The sequence below is a fragment of the Pinus tabuliformis genome, chromosome J (assembly GCF_031772625.1).
Source record: "Pinus tabuliformis cultivar Carrire ecotype Pingquan chromosome J, CPIR1, whole genome shotgun sequence".
NCBI lineage: Eukaryota > Viridiplantae > Streptophyta > Pinopsida > Pinales > Pinaceae > Pinus > Pinus tabuliformis.
The window spans coordinates 610,962,823-610,982,907 of record NC_142295.1 but is presented as its reverse complement, the minus strand read 5'-3'; the positions used below and the strand labels follow the sequence as shown (position 1 = coordinate 610,982,907).

The following is a 20,085-nucleotide window of genomic DNA, read 5'->3' as shown; positions in this document are numbered from 1 at the left end:
TTCTCCTAATAAAAAAAGAGTAATAAAGATGTCATGGAAAAACTGAAGCTTCATTGCATTGAAACTTCTTTCTTTCTTGTCTTGTCCCCTTCCCCATTTTTTCTAATGGCTTATAGTTTCATTCCTAAAAAATGAATGGATGGATTGAATATAAGTTGGATTATACTGAGATATTATATACTTCTTTGTTTGATAATAAAGAGAGTTGTGGGAGCCACTCTACTCAAAAAAAAAAAAAAAAAAATCTTGTATTTATTATAAATATATTATATTAATTTTAAAAATAATAAATAATATTTTTTATTAAAATTTATATATTAAAATAATTAAAAATATATGACGAAAAGAGAAAGGACATTTGGGTAATCAATTATTTGGCGTTCGCATTATGTGAATAATGATTTTTATTATTTATTATCCCTGCTGTCAGGCGAGGGATAACGCATTAGGTATGAAGTTGACTTTATATTAACTTAGTCAAATATGTCAAATATTTTCTAATTTGCTAATGTATAACTTTGAAAGCTATTTTTTTATTTACTCTCATTTATTTTATTTTGATTTATCTGTCATATTATTAGTTATCTATTTTAACATGTTATTAGCCAATGCCTAGTTTAAAGAGTCAATAATACATGAGCCATATCACATAATAGTAAATGCTTATTGGTTACCATTGAATAACATTTGACTATATTCCTAGTAATGCACACAATTTCTCTAGCATTGTATATGAAATCTGACTAAACTACTTCCAGTTCCGATTAACGTGTTAGAGTCGGTCTAGTAGCCCTCCATCAGCGATCAAAGCTCTTTGCATTTGCATAAGTAGGTGTCTCATCAGTGTCTCGCATTCCATTAGGCATGCCATAACCCTGATGGAGGAGCTGGTGTCTTTATTCCCCTCTTGGCACTGCTGGATCAAGTTGTTTCAGTCATTAAACTGTTCAAGGTTACTTGTCTTTGTCTTTAGGTCAAAATTTTTAGGTCTAGGGTTGAGGTCAAATTTGTCTTCAAGGTCATGTCTCTGAAGGTCAATAAGTGCCCAACAAGCCAGAGGGATGATTTTCAAAGTGTTTCTTCGAAAGATTCTATCTTGTACAGTTAATTTTCACCTTGGATTTAAAAACCTTGTTTTTAAAGCCAAGGTCATTTCTCAAAATTTTGTAAAAATTGTAAAAATTCAAAATGATTCAAAGGACAGCATGTAACCCTGGCTCCCTTGTCAAGATCCCTCAGATGCTATCCCTGCAAAAAATTATCAAAGAAAAGCATCAAATCAATCAATTTCAGGACAAAAGGAAACCAAAAAAGTCAAGTTTATAAAGTGTCATGAAAAAACATTATAAAGTGGGTTATGACATGAAATTAATTCAAACAAGGCTATAAAAGCCCTAATCTCCCTCCATCAAGCCTCATTGTGCATTCAAGTGATAGAGCAATTGTTTCCAAGTGAGTTTGAGCGAATTGTGTGAGTTGGGAAGGCGCGCGACCCGTTGAACCAGGCGCGTGACCCGTCAGGCACCCTCCGCCAGTGTTAATTTACAACGCGCGCGACCCATCAGAGGCGCGCGACCCGTTGGGTGAGGCGCGCGACCCATCAGCGCTCTCTCTGCAAAACCGCCAACAAATTTGCCAAGGAACCACAAATTGCTAAATTGTGCAAGGTAGGCCCTCCATCATAAAAAATTATTGCTTGTTACAGTTCAAGAAGGTCATGATTATATTTGTAAAGGTCTCCATTTGCAAGTAGAAGTCTCTATTATGCTTTGGCTTGAAGTTGTAAAAATTGCTAGGGTTTATTATGTTGTTTTGAGGTATCCCATTGTTCTCATTTTTTCCACTTCCCATTACATTTTCCTTATCATTTTATGTAAATTTCCCTTCCAAATTTGTTAAAGAGCCCTAAACCCTACCCTTCTTCCCAAGAAATCAAAAGAAAAATTAAACCCTAGCCCTTCCTCCCATATCATTATTGTAAATAAATTTGGAAAATAATGTATATGCAATAATCCTTTCCCTAAACTCCCTGTTTCATTATTATTCCCAGTTTCCCTTTAAAATTTTCCTTCCCTAACATTTCCCTTGTGCTCCTTGTCCCCTTGAAACAACATTTTAATCAGCAGTTTGCAAAGCAGAAACAGCAGTACATTTCAGCCACTTTGATCCTAAAACAATGTCAGAAACCAAAACCAATTATGAGCAAAGTGATGACCATGCATCAGCTTCAGAGTTTGAGGAACAGAGGAGGCCTCACAAGGGTGGAAAGGGCGGTCATCATAGGAGAGAGGAGCCCACCTCTTTGACCGATTTGCAGGCTTGTCCAATGGCAGTATCATGTTTCCGTTATATGTCTTGTTATGAGTTTTGCGAGAGGATCTCTCGGATTCAGCATCACAGGGAGTTGGCTCGCTTATTTGTTTTGCATTTGCATGATGGACATGTGAACCTTGCTGGGGTGGATTTTACATTGACACCCGAGATGATTGCTCAAGCCACAGGGATACCAAATGTCGGAGAGGTGTGGAACAAGCGCAGGATGTTGGACAGTGTTCAGTTTGAGCCTTTCATTAGACCTGCATTCATGAGACATTTGACGGGTGTATTTCCCTTCAGATTTTTGAGGAGTGAGTATGCTCCCATGATGAGGCTTATCATGCTCTTTTTCACCTGTGAGGGCAGATTTTCATAGATATATTCGTACCATATTCGCCTGATGATGCATTTCACACGGGTACGGATGATGAACATCCCTGTTTTCATGTGCCAGAACATTGAGAGGATGGTGCCCTTGATGCAGAGGAAGAGCCCAGCACAGCAGTATAGGAGCCTCTATCATTACGGTTTGATTCAGCTTGTGGTCAGACATCAGTTGGCTCAGCAGGGCATCTCATGGGAGGAGTTTATCTCTCGTGAGCTTTTCACAGCACCACCACCACATCCGGAGATTGTCCATGAGGAGGGAGGACCATCACAACAGCATGATATCCCCGGGACTAGCCATGTCAGCTCTTCTCCATTGGTCACTTATCAGAGAGGCCAAAGGGCCTTATTTGCAGCATCTCGGCGAGTATTTTCTCCACACCAGGTGGAAGGGGTCTCGCCTTCTTCATCAGCACCACGAGTGTTATCTCCACACCAGGTGGAAGGGGCCTCGTCTCCGACAACAACCCAGCATTGATGAGGGGCCATCAGGTGTTCCAGATATAGAGCTTGTTGATCTTGATGTCAGTTCTCCTAGCCTGGAGTCAAAGGAGATCATTCAGCACCTTAGAGCTGAAAATGATGCATTGCAGAAGAGATTAGAAGGGGCACAATGGACAATCTCATATCTAGAACAGCGCAACAAGCAGTTGGAGGATGAGCAAACTCTTGATGAGTTGTGGAGGATTCGTACTGACGCAACTTGAATCGAAGAAGACCCGGTGATTTAGTGCCAGTTGAACGAGAGGCTATGCTTATCCGGCTCAATGCTCATTTAGAGAGGCTGTTGGCTAAGGCCAACCAAGATAAGAAATTGCCGAGAAACATGAAGAATCATTATTGGGCACAGATGCACGTGTGCAAGGCAAAGATGAAGGTGCTCCAAAGGCGGTTGGTCAAAGCACAAAAACGGAGAAAAAGGCCCGATCCCCTCCACATCTTGGCCGAGGCTTCCTTGAAGGAGCATGGCACTAAATAGCTCAGCCCCAGCACAGATTCCAAGAAATTTTGAGCATTTTGGGTGATTTTTGGTTTTTAAGGCAAAAAACAGGTTTTTCCGCTTGACGGGTCTCACCCCCCGCGCGACCCTTTCACTTGGCAACTCTATTTTCAAAAAACGCAGCATTTCTGGATTTGGCATGAAAAGTTACACATGCTCACCCATTTCCAAGAGATTTTATGAAGTTTTGGGCCTCCTGAAAGTCAAAAAACAAGCAAAAAATGACTTTCTGCCACATTTTTGACACACAGAAAGCAGTCTTGGGATATTGCAATTTTGGAGGGGTAAATGACCACCAAATTCAGAAATTCTACTTGGGTTCGAAAGTAGACATCCAGACCTTTCCAACAAGCCTACTCTTGCCCCATTTGGACACCTGGAAGTGCCCCAAAAGTGCTCTCAACGGCGCGCGACCCGTTCAGGAATGGCGTGCGACCCATCAGGCAAATTGCTCAGGATTTCAGCCTACAGCTCAGCAAAACGCAGTTTTGACTGTGTTTGACTTTTTGGAGTTGATTTTTATCCTTCTTGTTGTAAATTATGTAAATTTATGACACTTTTACACTTATGTATCTCTTTTGGAAGATTCATTCATGAGATAGGTGAAAATTAAATGAATGAATTGGTTTCCTAGTTTATAGAGGCAAGTTGTTTTGACTGCCTAGTTTTCAGTGCTTAGTTTAGAATTGGTTGAAACAGCTCCTAGGATAGTGAGCTCGACCCCTAGAGGCAGGGAAAGATGTTAGATGATCTATATTATGTACTCTCTTGCTCATTTTCATGGTTGGACTCTTGAGGGAGAAGCTCTTATTGTATTACTCACTGTATCTCTGCAATTTTTGGCAAAGGAAGACCAGGGTTTTGCAGTCCTTTTTGGGATTCTTGTGGTCACATGTATTGATGGTGTGTTTCTCTTTGTACTTGTAAGTGTGTTATGTGAATCATTTCCTTACTTTTCCTTCTACACCTTAGGCAAATGAAGTGTTAAAGTAGAAGTCATGACTGTCATGCTCTGCTTTTAAGTTTGCTTAATATCAATGTTTTCGACTGTTTAAAGGGAATTCAAGGTTATTGCTTGCTCTCTTTAACTCCTCACCGGTCATTCTCATCCATCCATCTCTATTAAAGGCATCATTACTGTTTCCTACCTCGCCCCAAAGAACCCCCTGCGAAAATTGTGTCCAATCCCTGCACCTAAAATTGTCATTTCCCCAATTTTCCACCAAAAACCCTAAAAATCCCAAATCAACCCTTTTTATCAGTTTACTAGCCTAAAATCAGTGTTTCCTTATTGGTCATCTCGCCCATTGAAGATCTTTACTAAGATAGACCGGAGAGAGCCCTCTCCTGCCCCGTAGGGCTAGCTACGAGGCTAAGTGGTTTGATGTTGCCTTGGAGTTTACCTTTCTCAGCCTGAGGTGAAATTTCAAGCGCTAACATAACGTACACAAAATTTCCACTGTAAATGAGATAGGGGATCAATAAAATGCCATTAAACCTTACACCAGTTTTAAACAATAAAATGCCATTAAACTTTACACCTGTTTTAAATGAAGCACATTTTTACAATAAACTGAGAATCGTGATAAATGACAACCAAACCAATATCAACCATTTAATGGATCTATTATTTCTGTGAACCAATGACATTACAATAAGGACAAATATATTTGAAAAGGCATATCATGTGCGGCCCTAAGATCTCTTGCCACTAATATTGTGCTAGTTACGTTATCCAAGAAAGATCCGAAACTGGCACTTGAAATTAAGTAAGAGCCCTGAAGCTTAGGGTCTAGATATGGCACAACAGAAAAAAGACTTTAGCAGGGAAGGTGGATGCATTTAATTCCATACTTTATATATTTATTTAATAGTTACTTTTTTTACATCACTGCAAACAAAAGTCATGGCTTGATAATAATTTAAATTTTACAAAATAAATTTAATATTATATTTTTTTTGAATTATAAAATATATTAATACTATAATAATTTAATAATGATAAAACACTTTAATAACTCATTTTACTAATATATAACTTATTTTATATTATTTAATGTAATATAGTATTATTTATTTTATTGTGTTAAATTTATATTAATATAAATTTTGATATTATTAAATTTTAAATTTAATAGAATTAAATTGAGAGTTTTATTAAATTTTATTTTGCACAAAAATAAAGACTTTTTTAAAACCAACACACTCAATTCTAATTTTATTGATGAAATGTATGTAGCTTAAATCAATGGGATTATAACCATAATATAATATGGTTAAGTTTGGAGTTGTCTTTAGTGCGACTTTTTGGACTTTCCGGTGTCGGAATCCCGTGGAAAAATTTGAGGTGAAATCTTGATTTGTATTATTTAAACTAGTTTTTTTATTGTATATACGGATCCAACACCCTCAAAGACCCCTAGGGCACTTAGATTGTGCAGGGGTTACCCATCAAACTTGTGATTTCAATAAATTCCTGTTGGATTTTAGAGAAATTAGACCGGAAAAAACCACTAGAAAAGCTTCCAAATAGTCGCACTAAAGACAACTCGAGCAATTTCACTCATATTCAACCATGGTTATTCATGGTTCACATGGGCAACACAATCAATTATAGTCAACACAGTGAACCATATACATATATAGTTACATGTTGGCAACAACCTTGGTCAAAGAAGCCCAATAACGGAACTATGGTCAATTCATCTCAATAATGGTCAATCAAACTCAACAATGTTCAACCATTATCAACTATAGTAAATATTGTCAACCATATTCATCTATAGTTAAACTGTAGGTTTTATGTAGGTTTTAACCCTGTACAGAAATTACTTGCATACAAATTCTAAAACACATAAAATAAACAATGTGAGAGCATAACACATAAAACACATATACACAGAGATTTTCCCTTGGACCCTAAAACCGGGACTACCAGATTGATTTTTCATTATGTTGCTTTCAATGTTACAATACATATTTATACATGCCAAAGAATCCAATACCATGGACCGCCAAAACCATGGACCGAAAACCATCGCATCCAAAACCATGTGCAAAAATCATGCACAAAACCATAGGTAGGTCTGCCCAACCTAATATAGGGTCCAAAAATAAAAAAAAATTGGAGCATTGCCCCGAACCCCATAGAGGGGGGTTACCTGCACCCCTCAAACCCCCTGTGACGCCCCCCCCCCCCAATCGGCGCAACAAAGGGAGGCGAATCTCGGGTTAACTATGTGGGCTAGTCGTGGAAAGAACATAAGACAACCCAACATACATATTAACAATTATGTCAACCAGATTAGCCCATAGTCACTCATGGCCAACCATGTTCATCCAGAATCAACCATGGTTGACCATAATTAACCATGGTCAAATAGTCTCAATAATTGTCAATCATGGGTAACAACACAACCATATTCGTTCATCCTTAAACCACCTCAACAATGGTTAACCATGGACACAATGCTAGTCTATGGTTATCATGGCCAACCATATTCATATATTGATAAATATTGACAACCAAGTAACTCAAAGACTTTTTAATAATAAATAACTAATTTACATCTAATTTTTATAAATAGTTAAAAAAAATAGACAACTACTCCAAACAATTATAAAGGATATACTCATTATAATTTTATCAATATGCCACCTAATAAAATTGAATCTGTTTTTTATTTTATTCAACTATATTTAAACTAAGAAGCAAAAAATAGCTACCCTATAGCACTAGTTATTTTGTATATTAATATAATAAAATTGAACCTTGTTTTTTTTTAACCATATTTAAACGAAATTAGGAGACAAGAAGTAACTACCATATTGCACTTATTATTTTGTATATCGCACTTATTATTTTGTATGGATATCGCACTTATTATTTTGTATGTTGGTATAATTTTTCGCAATCAATAATTCTAAGATATAATAAACCTTTAATTAATGATTAAAACATACCCGTTTAATGAAAAAAGAGTCGTTTTGAAAAATGGAACATACCCTGTTTAATGAAAAACGAGTCGTTTTGAAAAATGGACAATGCAGTGCTTTATTTCCCAGACAGTTTAATGTCTTTAAAATGGAAATATATTAATTATTTTCATATGCGTTTATAATCTATTAGAACGCCAGGAATTTTGTAAAATTAATTTTTTTCTTTATCAGCCTGAATATAATGCTGATATTTATGATAAGGTAAGAAAATATTATGATTTTTTTTTTTTTAATTAAGTTGGGTTTAGATTTTAAATTAGGAATGATTATTTGTGTAATTATGTTTTTACTATATTGGTGTACAGTTTAAATTTTTTAAACCATTTTTATCTTTTTAAGCAACTTTTATCTTTGTAATTAATTTTTATTCTCAATATCTAATAAAATTTATATTAACATTTTTAACTATAGTTATATATAATTTATTATAAAAATTGAATAAACCAAATTCCATATTAAAATAATCACCTCTAAATGTTTATATTTTTCAATTAACATCACAAAACATATATCTCAACATTTTCTGCATTCCACTATTCTTCAACCAAAGATCATATAAGTGATAGGGTGATCTTGGATCACATACATCATTTGTGTGTGACATTAGTTGGTGGTACGAGCACTCAAGCTCGCTCAACAATAGCAAGGATCCCTCCTCCCTCAATATTGGACTTCCATAATTTTGATATGTTATCTGCAGCCCTTACTGCAAATCTTTCAAATAAAGATTCCACTATTTCCCCTCCAAAATGGGCAGTAACCAAACCCTCCAAAATTGCTTTAAATTGCTTTGCAACCATCTTTCCAAACGCCTGACATTTATCCATGTTCCCTATATCCATACAGCCTTGTTTGTTGACTTTTTCAACCACCCCACTCAAGAACAATATTCTTTTTACTATGAACGAACCCTCTTTCTCAAATTCAGCTGTCAATTCCTCAGCGCAAGGAGCAAAAAATGGTAGATTAAATGAGTGTAGCTTCTCCGCCTCTATCAATCCCTGCAGGTTCGCCAAAACCAAAAAAACAAGTTGGCCATTATGTCATACTCAGCTTAGTTCATAGATTTACATCTGGTTCTTTATAATTTTTGTGGATATTGATTAGATCCATTCTAGGTTAATAAGCCATTAAAAAACTGAGATTAATAAAGATACATATACCTATGCTTAATAAGAAACTATAATAATTTAGAAATGAATAAAATACCTGTGATAATATGTCATTGAAGGCAGCTTCCAGAATGTCACCTATGACACCACTGGCACCCTGGTGTCTTGGATCAGCAGTATCACGACCTGATAAGTATATAAACATGCAACCTCCTTTAACAATTTCTTGAGCACGGGCTGTAAGAAAAGAGCTGAAATCTTTCTGAAATTGAGCAAGATATGCCTCTGCCACCTCCATCGGACCATCATTCGATATGAACACTCGTTTGCCATTCCATGATCTTGAGCTTTTATCTTTGATTTCAATGGGTACCTGCTCATGTTCTAAGTACTTTGATTTAGATAGAAATAAATTTTCAACATTGTTGGCATATTTTGTGGGTTTTAAAATTTATAAAGTTGTTGAGTCAAATTTTGTTTTTATTATTAGAATATTTTGGAAATTTAATAGGAAAAAGTAAAGTGAAATATACAATTTTGATTGTATTTTAAAAATATAAGAAATATAAATAAATTCAATTGTTTAACTTTGTTCTTCTTAATCATGTTGTCAAATTTCTAAATTATTTTAAAATTTACAATTTATATCTAAATCATAATTATCAAATTCTTTCTTCAGATTTAACCTATAAAAAAATCAAATAATTTTATAATAATCCAATAATTTTATAATAAGAAGGATTACATGGACTAGATACATCAAAGTTGAGGATAGGGAGATTAACACTAATTTAGTAAGGTTTCTCTTTGCCTACACCATAAAAAAATTTATGGATTCTTGTTTATATTCTTCAAGGACCAATTATCAGGCAAACCAAAGCAATAGGTACCCCTATTCAGCAAGAGCTTAAAGTACAAGATAAGAAAGACCAATCAGCGGAGAAATCAATCAGCAGGCAAACCAAACCAAACCAAACCAAATCAAATCAACAAACATCTTTATTCAAACAAAATAAAAATGAGACTACTACAAATCGATTCCAAACATCAAAATTCCAAAAACTAAAATTAATAATAAATTTTAATTATTTAAAATATATAAATAATTTTTTTAATATACTAACAAATTTGGAATCCAATTTTATTACTATATGCGAATTCCAATTCAAACTGGATAACCATGATCTAAACATTCGAGTATATTTGATTTAACGTACGTACTTGTGAGAGCCAATGTAAACTGTAAGAGGAATAGACGAAGTGCAGAGAATTTCTGGGAAAGAGACGAGTGTGAAAGGAACCAGCTACCCCTGCTGCAAAGTAACGCCGACCCTCCTGGTGTGCCGTTGATATGATCTTTCCATGATCATCCAAAAGCGAATCATTGTGTCCATTAATCATGTCGAACTTCTCTCCCTCCTCCTGCTTCATATTACTCGACATTACAGCAGGTGGCATACTGCTAAAGAGTAGATTAAAATCGTTGCACGGAAGGTCTGCGAAGAAGACTTGCAGCTCAGGTATTGGAAGTTCCGGCAAGGCTTGCGCATACTTCCTCTGCACGCCCACGGATATTGCTTCTGCTACGACAAATGTGTTTGGCCCCCCAGAGCACCCAAGATCTGCTATGCAAAATCTTTCACACGGAGTCATTAATTTCATCTCGTGGATACATTCTTCTAGGAAAGGGTGCAAGAAACCAAGTGAAATCTCCTGCATAAAGGCACGCGTTGGATCGCCATAAGATATTAAATATAGTTTTAACTTTCACATGAAAAAATATGAATTTCACTCTATTCAACCTGCAATGGATGTATACAGGTAGTCACCTGAAAACATGAATTTCGTGCGTAGCTGGATTCTCCTTGACCACCATTCATACGAAGCACTTTCTCCAGCTCCATTACCAGTATTCGAACGCAAGAAATTCTATCAATAAGAATACCAGTTAATTCTTTTTTGTTGGGTTATATAATGTGAGTTTTGTACGTTTAATTTATGTTTTGAGTAATCTAAAGGTATCTAAGTCATTAAGATTACTAGGAATATTGGCTGGTAAAGGCGTGAAGCCTTTTTTTTAATGTAATTCTCCATTCAGAGAATCAACTTTTCTGTGAAATGTGCGCGTGAAGGATATTAAACAATTTTATTCCGTGTACAACCAGTCAACGACATACCCACCCAGATTTAAGAAACACACGCAAGTAGTCAACTTGATATTAAAAAAAATTGATTCCTTTGCAGGATAATATTAAGTCAACTTGCACTCTATCGAAAAGGAACGAGGCTATTTTATCGCACTCTCCTTTGCTTTTTTAAATATTAAACAGAAAATACTTACTCCATATATCGTAAAGGGCGGCATAATTTTATAAGAATGGACAGATTTAGTTAAATAATTGTTAGTGACATTTATTTAAATAATATTTTAGCTGATAGGACATGCGCATTAAATGTAGGATAAAGCGAGCCTTGAAATCCATCTCACTTTAGCTTTTGTCATGGGATCATTATAGGATCCAACTATACCAAAACCAATTATGTACCCATTATTTTAAATAAAATAAATACTTTATTTTTCATCTTTTCTTTTTTTTCAAGAGGAGGAAAAACCTATCAAACTCAGTTTGTCAAACCAACAGTGAGGACAGCCATCTCTGGCTGCTATCCGCGAATGTCAGTTGACACATCACTGTTATCAAGGAAAACCACGCCACCTGAAATAACCCGCTGGTGGTCCGTAAGGGAGCAGGCTTTCACTCCTGCCAGATGCCTCTGGGTCTTGGGCCGTTAACCTGTTTCCTTACGTCCGAGGAAGACGAGCTCTTAGCCAAGCAGAAGCAGTTTTAGGGCATACTCCAGGCCCTACTTTATTTTCCATCTATATATAAAAACGAGTAACATTATCGAATTTAAATTTATTTTTATTTTTTAATTATTGTGACGTAAATGTCAATGGTTTTGTATAGACTCTCACTAGAAAGTAACTATGGATAGTTTAAAAGAGGTCACCAATGTAATGTAAAATATTTGTGAGCATTGTTACGGTTTTTTTGGATAGAGTAAGCATTATTATTATATTGGTTTATGATAGGTTATATTGTAATTAAAATTCAACAACTATAGTTTTGTGGACTGATTTTGGTTGGTAGATGAATATAAAACGAAATTCTCCAACTAGACTCACAAATACCTTTTTTTGGGAGGTAGATACATTTTGGTACAAGTGGTACTTCAGTAGATCTATGTTTTCTGGGTACATCTCTTCATGATCCCAAGAATCATTGTCAACAAAATTTCACCAATTAGACTCACAAATACCTTTTTCTAGGAGGTAGATACATTCTGGTACAAGCGGCACTTCAGTAGATCTATGTTTTCTGGGCACATCTCTTCATGATCCCAAGAACCATTGTCAACAAAATTTCATCTGTTGTGACCAACTTTCTCTGGAGCGGCGTTGGGACTCCTACAAAGATGCATCTTTGTAAATGGAACGATTTAAATATTCCAAAGGATGTTGGTGGATGGGGATTCCTGGACAATATTACCATTGGACATGCTCTGCTCATAAAATCATTTTGGAGAGTTGTGAATGGAAATGGAATATGGAAAGACATCATACACTCAAAACACTTAAGACAAACATATATGGAAGGATTATTTAGGAATAATATTTCTTTCAGAAACAATGGGTCCATAATCTGGAGGAGCCATATGAAGATTCTCCCCTGGTGGCGCATGAAGATGGAGTGGCAGTTTGGAAATGGTTGGAAAATACTGCTTGACTCAGACAACATCAAAGGAATGAACAAAGAGCAAAACTTACATGGACACTCCTTAGACATCATCAACAAAAAGGGATATTTTTTCATGGGCCAAACAATAATAAGTTTTCAGAATCGTTGTCCTATATGGAAAGAAGCTACAGAAATGGGATTGTCTAGACAATGTGCAATTGAATCGCGAGAATTTACCACTTCCCTCAGCCAAACTGGTCTAATTCACAACACCCTCAGTGACAATATCTCTTGGAGTGGGAAAATGCACAATTGTGCGCCAATGGTTGCTGAAGCATTTAGATATTATATCACACAGAGATATAATCTTCAACAGAATCTTGGTTCTTCAAGGTATGGAAGCTGAAGATCCCACTTAAATTAACATTATTTGCCTGGCTTGTATGGAAAAATAAAGTTCTGACTTGGGACAATTTACTTAAAAGAGATTTACATGGTCCTAGATTCTACACCCTTTGTAGAAACTCCATAGAATCGGTAGAACACATTTTCTTCTCTTGTCCTTCAACTTCACAGGTTTGGAGAAATATTGCACATTTCATGAACATTTCACTTAATATGGCTACAAAATTAGAACACATCATGTTCCACTGGTCTGATTACACTACTCAGAATAAAGTAATGCCCATTTACATCATCTGGGAGATTTGGAATTCAAGGAATTATCACATATTTAAGGGGAATCCCATTGACAACAACAGAATTGTTTCAAAGAAATTTCATGGTGAGCGCCATTCCACAGGACACAAAAGCTAACAGGGTCATTGCGAAGATAAGGTCCCCTCCAACAACTATACTACTTGCAGGATGGTTCGACAGAGCAGCAAAAATGGGATCATGTGGATGTGGAGCGGTTCTCAAATTAGACATCAATACACAATACAACCTACATTGGAATGTTGGCCCTGGCACCAACACCAGAGTAGAAATCATGGCACTTTGGGGGTTGCTCTGGTTTGCAAAAGAGAAACAATTGAATATCATCAACATTTATGGAGACTCCAGATCTCTCATAGAAGGAATATCGGGACATTCTGCTTTTGAACCACCTCTATTAGCTGGATGGATCAACAAGATTAAACATACGCTGACCTCCCTCACATCCTACTCCATCAAACATGTATACAAAGAAGACAACAAGGATGCAGATAAGTTGTCTAAAGAAGGTCTTCAGGGACATATTTCATTATTGTTTCACATGACATAACTGATCCACTTATCCCATCTAGTAATATCATTGTATATTTCATCCATTTTCTCTGCCCCACTAGGGGGAATACTTTCGGAAATCAACTTGAAAACTAATAGACCCTTCGGGAAATAATCTTGAAAACCAATAGACCCTTCAGGAAATAATCTTGAAAACCAACTAACCTTAAACCCCACTAGTAAGGAAGAATACCATGGACAAATTTGAAAGCATTTAGAAGGGTGTGGCCTTCCTACTAAGAAAATTAGATGGAAAACATAACTTGTTGTATCTAGCTTCCAATGGCTCATTCAAATTTGACATTTTTGTATCCATCATTCAACTGATGCTCAACTAAGAATATTTCTTAGTGTACGCATCCAATGGCACTATTTCTCCATTCTTTGTAGCCCTTCTTATAATTCCTCAATTGACCTCGTTTTATTTTTTGACCCCAAAGGACTTGTCCTCAATATTGTTTGAAACCCATCCTTTCCAAATAACACATTCACAATGATTCACTTCTACAACCCTACGGGCACACTATCATATCCTATCACAACTGAGACCAATTTTCATGATTGGAATCTTGCAACATTAATAAAGAGTCTTTCCCAAATCTAACATATCCATCAATCATATCTATACTTGATATCAATAGAAATGAAAATTTGATCCACAAATCCATGAATAAATTCAAGATTTTCTTTGATGATCCAAGCATCCAAACAACTTACCTCTGCGACTTCGTCATGTAAGCTAAATAATCGAGGATTTATCTAGTAAGGAAACACTAAGACCACTCTTGCTATAGAGTCAAAACCAACCTAGCTTTGATGTCACATGTTAAAAACTAAAAAGAGACATATCAAAACAACGCAAAATGCATGCACAATAGAAGCATTAGAGATTTACCCTAGCAACCTTTAACGAACAAAACCAACACATAATGGATATCTATCATCCTTGGCCAAATTGGCCAAGCTAAGCAAATACAAACCAATTAAGGCACCTTACAATGAAGTTCTTGAATCTTTTAAATAAGTTTCATCATATCAAATACCATAGGTTATCCAATACTATAGGCTTGTAAAACACCATTAGTAAACAAATTAATGACTAACTCAATTTTATCTTAACCACTCTATGACCTAGTCAAGATTAATCCAAAAAGTAGAAGGCTTCACACATACACATTCCATGACACCAAAAATTCAACTTCCAAACGTATATTTTGTGCATTCAACAATCCTTGTTGTTGAATACTTGTAGATTTTGGTTCTATGATTTAATTGAGGATGAAAATTCATCACTCTTGTATGAATTCTCTTTCTATGGATTTCAAAATTGTGAAAAAATTTACTGTTTTCACCCCCCATTTCCAACCATATAGCCCCACTCTTCATCCTCCATTATTCTTCTCTATGATCTGATGATTTTCTTTGTATTTTCTAAACTCTTTAGCTTCAATTTATCTTCTTCATTGAAAACCTATTTTGGGTCTTGCTAAAATAATTATGCTATTTTCAACTCCACCTCTTTTAACTCTCTGTCCGTATTTTTTATTTATTACAACCCCATGTTGATATTTCTACCTTTATTTCTTTAGGGTTGTTGCGAACTAATACCTTGTTGAGTCCTTTGAATTTGTATCATACCCCATCCATTCATCTTTAACTAACTTCAAACACTCCTTATCTACTGACCGTGTATGATTAAATTTAAAGGGATTAACTAGCTTTGAATCTTGTTTGTCTATTTGTAATAAGATGGGAAGATGGCTAAAATTACCTCCACCTCTACTCAATATATAACCATATCCACCTCCACTATTAAATTATCAAATATTAGGAATATATCAATTGTTTTTTAGACATATGCCTACCCTACTATATTCTTTCCCTAGGTGGGCACAAGATTTTTGAGTTCCACATCCACTAGCCCTACTTATTCTTTCTTATACCCGAAGAAATTTGCTAGTTTATCTTGCCTTGCAACTTCCCCCCACACCTTTTATTTTCTTAAATTAAAGTAAACACATCCTTGTAAGACATCCCTTTCATGCTTTAAATAATCCAATGAGAAAAGGTTCTTTGAAGCGAACAAAGTTCCTTCTACAGATTAATTACTCCAAAAGACTTGGAATGTCAAGATATCCATTTAGGATATAAATATTATATTAAATAAAATGAATAAGAATGAATGATATTAATTACAATGGGAACGAGAGGCTTGCTTATATACTAAGCAAGTGTCTTTTAATGAAGAGTCATGTCTTATTAGACATGCCTCTTCAGTCTAATTACTAGCTTAACTAATTATTATTTATGATTTATCTTTATTATTTATATTTATATTATTTATATGTATTTTATTCATTACATTGCCTCCTTCCTCAAAGAGCTTTGTCCTCAAAGCTTGTCGATGAAAAAGGCTTGATCTCTTTTTCGGCTTCGAAAGTCTTTCTGTCTTGGAACAATCATCTTCGTTGATACAAGCTGATATGATCTTCTAAGTGACAAACAAAATTGTCGCACCGAGAAGGGATCAGACCATCTGAGATTAATCTTCTATATAGCATTCTGATCACTGGAATTTTGTAACGACTTGTCCTCGTAGCACTGGGTTGAGGTTACATTACTCTTTTCTGGAAAATTAGTTTGTTGTTTTGGTTCTGACTGGTTCAAATATGTAGCATGGTTGATTCATCTGTTCTCATGATTCAGATGCCAATATGGAGCCTTTTTTGTTTTATTTTTCCTTACTGGGCATGTGCCAATTTTTATATTTTCTTCTGGTGAAGATGTTGTTGAGTTGGTTATGAAACATTCATTGGGGATGTTCATTGTTTGAACTGCGACATCCAAGCACATGTTTTCTTCAACTTGCTTGTCTTCTTCCTCAGTTGTGACATTCACTGAATCGATATTTGTTGTTTTGTCATCAACTTGAATTCCTACATTTGATGCTTCCTTCTTGATAAGTTGTTGTACCTGGCTTTCTAATGACTTCTTATCCTTCTTAAGTTTCTTAATTTGCGTCAGCAATTTTTCACTATGGTTTTTAAGTCGAGAAACTTCTTCATTTTTGTCAACAATGATTTTATTAATTTCATTTTGCATATTTTGTAATACTTTCTTACCTTCTTGAGAAATTACTTTTGAAATATCTGAGATATCTTCTGGTGTTACTAAGTTTGGTTCCAGTGTAAAATCTTGGAGCGTTATTTTCTTCTTCTTGTAAGAAAATGTCAAAAACTTTTTTTTTGTATTTAGAATAAAGGAACCTAGAGTTTCCATCCATGGTGATCCCAAAATAATGTCACTATCATTAGAATATAAGTTTTTCACATTGAATTGTGAGGTAAAAGTGTAATCTCAAATATTTAGGTGTAGATTGCTTATGTCATATTGTTTATCATATTCGCCAAGAGTATTCTTTTCAACTATATTTGATTCAGGAATCACCAATTGGTTAGCACATTTAGGACTAACATAATTACTTTTTTCAGCAGGACTGATCCTGATTATGATATCTCTTCCTGCGAGCGATCCTTTGATTTTAAATAATGTATCAACACTTTTACTAAAGGTTTTAGGAAACCTTTCATTACTAGTCTCCATTTTACTCTTTAAATATTAAATACCTTTTTAAATCACTCTTTTTTTTTCTTTTTCTTTTTTAAATTTTATCTATTCTCTTAATCTATAAAATATATTAGACTTTTCTTTTATAAAAATCTAATAATATATATTTCAAATATTCACTTCTTTTTCTTCTTCTTTTTTCACTCTTTTAATAAAAAATTTTATGTAATAAAAACTTTTTTTATATATAAAAATAAATTATATATTTTATATAATCTTAATTTATATATATTATAAAATTATAATTATATAAAATTTATATATACTTTTTTGAGACCCACTTTTCCTTTTATAAGTAACTATATAAGGCTTATATAGTACCCTTTTTTATAATTATAATATTTTTTTTTTCTCAGAGAATTTGGATGAGACGTGACTCTTGGTAGGTCACAATCTTTAGATTTGAATGATTAAAATTATTTAGATCACACCTTTTTTCTCCAATGTTATCAAAATATCTTTTACTTTTAAAATACCATGGCCTATTACCATGGGTTGTTTTTAAAACCTCCTGTAAAAAGTAATATTTACCTTTCACGTAAGAGCTTTTGTATCCCTGTTTTTTCTTTAACTTTTAATATACCATGGGCTATTACCATGGGTTGTTTTTAAAACCTCCTGTAAAAAGTAATATTTACCTTTCACGTAAGAGGCTTTTGTATCCCTATTTTTTCTTTAACTTTTAAAATACCATGGGCTATTTTTAAAACTACGGGCTTCTCCATGTAAAAAGTTTTAAGTTTTTTCTTTTAATTTTTTTCTTCTTCTTCTTCTTTTATTTTATTTACTTATATTTTTTTTTGGTTATTTTTTCTTTTTATGGCCAAAGGCCTAGAAAAAAGGAGAAACTCCAAAATATTTAGCGAAAAGCTTGAACTGCAACAACAATAAATTTAACGAAGAGTCAATAGCCAAAGACTTTGATCGGAGAACGAGCTTTGTGCACCGGTTAAACAACCTAGAGGACCGAACTGCTCTGAAACCACATGAAGCGAACAAAGTTCCTTCTACAGATTAATTACTACAAAAGACTTGGAATGTCAAGATATCCATTTAGGATATAAATATTATATTAAATAAAATGAATAAGAATGAATGATATTAATTACAATGAGAACCAGAGGCTTGCTTATATACTAAGCAAGTGTCTCTTCATGAAGAGTCATGTCTTATTAGACATGCCTCTTCAGCCTAATTACTATCTTAACTAATTATTATTTATGATTTATCTTTATTATTTATCTTTATATTATTTATATATTTTATTCGTTACATTCTTCTGTAAAAGGTCTCCTATCAACACAAGGCCCATAGTAATTGATCACCATAATTTTTTCCCTTAGCTCTTGGACTAAGCATTATGTGCAATGATAAACCTACTAGCAATCTTACAAATCTTCTTGCTAGTATCCCTCTTCCATAGAATCTACCATTGCATCTTTGTAGTTTACTTGCACCACGATTACAACTATAGACCTCCTCCTTCATTTAGCCATCATCCCTCTAACTAGATGCCTTCCCTCCACAAAACATTGCATAAGCTTAATATATGGCCCACTCAACACTCAACAACCATTGGTAGCACCACTCTACATCAACATTACAGGACCACGAATCTTTCTATCTACATTCATCTATACACCTACAAAAAAATCCTCTCTAGAAACATCAAATAGAGAAATGAAACACTCTCATACACTAATTTTGTATGACAACAATAATCAAATCTTAGATTCCTCTCATTCTTTGGCCTTGGAGGAGTTCTTGGAGAACTAATTAGACAAGCTTCTCACCTCAAGATCCTCATTAACTTTGATGACATATTAGAAAATAAGTTGACAGTTTCCACAATAAAGTGTGTTGACTATTTTGTTCAATAATATAGTCATGCACATATAAATACATGAATACTTGTTTAAAAATAGACACACTAACTTATCACAATCATAAATTAGTTGAAAGAATATCTCGACCATACACTAAACGCTGTAGTCTAACTAGCCGGAGGAATTGCCCGGAAAGTTATGGAAATTCCGGCCATATTTAGAGAAAATCCAACAAGGATTTTTGTAAATCCAAGTTATAGTTGTTAAACTTCAAATTTTTAGGTGTCCTAGACATTTTTTATGGTGCTGAATCCATTTCCACCATCAAAAACACGATTCAAACACTGTGTCTACAAGATTTTTTAAATGTTTTTTGTCTGAATTGCGGCCACTTTTGGCCGTTCAAATAATTCCCCCACCTCATTAAACAACTCCTACACTAAACTAAGAGCTAAGATCACTCTCATCTAACAACCACCTAAAATAACTCAAAAATACTACCACATACAAACATTCTCTACTTAACAATAATCAATAAAATAACAAACAAACTATGTGACTAAATACTAGCACATGAGACAAGTATGAGTAAACTATTACGGTACCCTTCCTGAATGAACACTTCCCTTATCTAATGAGATCTTCACTATTATTTGGTCCACTATTGTGTGCTCTATTATTGCTAGAACCATGTGGTCTTCTTTGAATGGTTTACTCTCCTCTTTTCGAGTTTACTATAATACTTTGATAACTTAATATAATGTGCCTTACTTTTTTTGAGTTATTAATTATAGTTGTAACTCAAAATA

At 34.5% G+C, this 20,085-nt stretch overlaps 1 protein-coding gene across 2 annotated transcripts in view; it reads right to left on the bottom strand.

Moving 5' to 3' along the window:
- Window positions 1-8,173: 8,173 nt before the first annotated feature.
- LOC149228443 (putative methyltransferase TCM_000168) overlaps window positions 8,174-20,085 on the bottom strand; it is a 43,766-nt gene continuing 31,854 nt past the window's right edge. For both annotated transcript variants that reach the window (XM_089375685.1, XM_089375684.1), the window contains exons 2-5: window positions 10,644-10,743; window positions 10,036-10,527; window positions 8,912-9,187; window positions 8,174-8,703 (exon numbers count right to left, since the gene is read on the bottom strand). In XM_089375685.1, the coding sequence (XP_089231811.1) occupies window positions 8,326-8,703; window positions 8,912-9,187; window positions 10,036-10,527; window positions 10,644-10,718 (1,221 nt within the window). In that variant the 5' untranslated portion in view covers window positions 10,719-10,743 and the 3' untranslated portion in view covers window positions 8,174-8,325. The remainder of the gene's footprint in view (window positions 8,704-8,911; window positions 9,188-10,035; window positions 10,528-10,643; window positions 10,744-20,085) is intronic.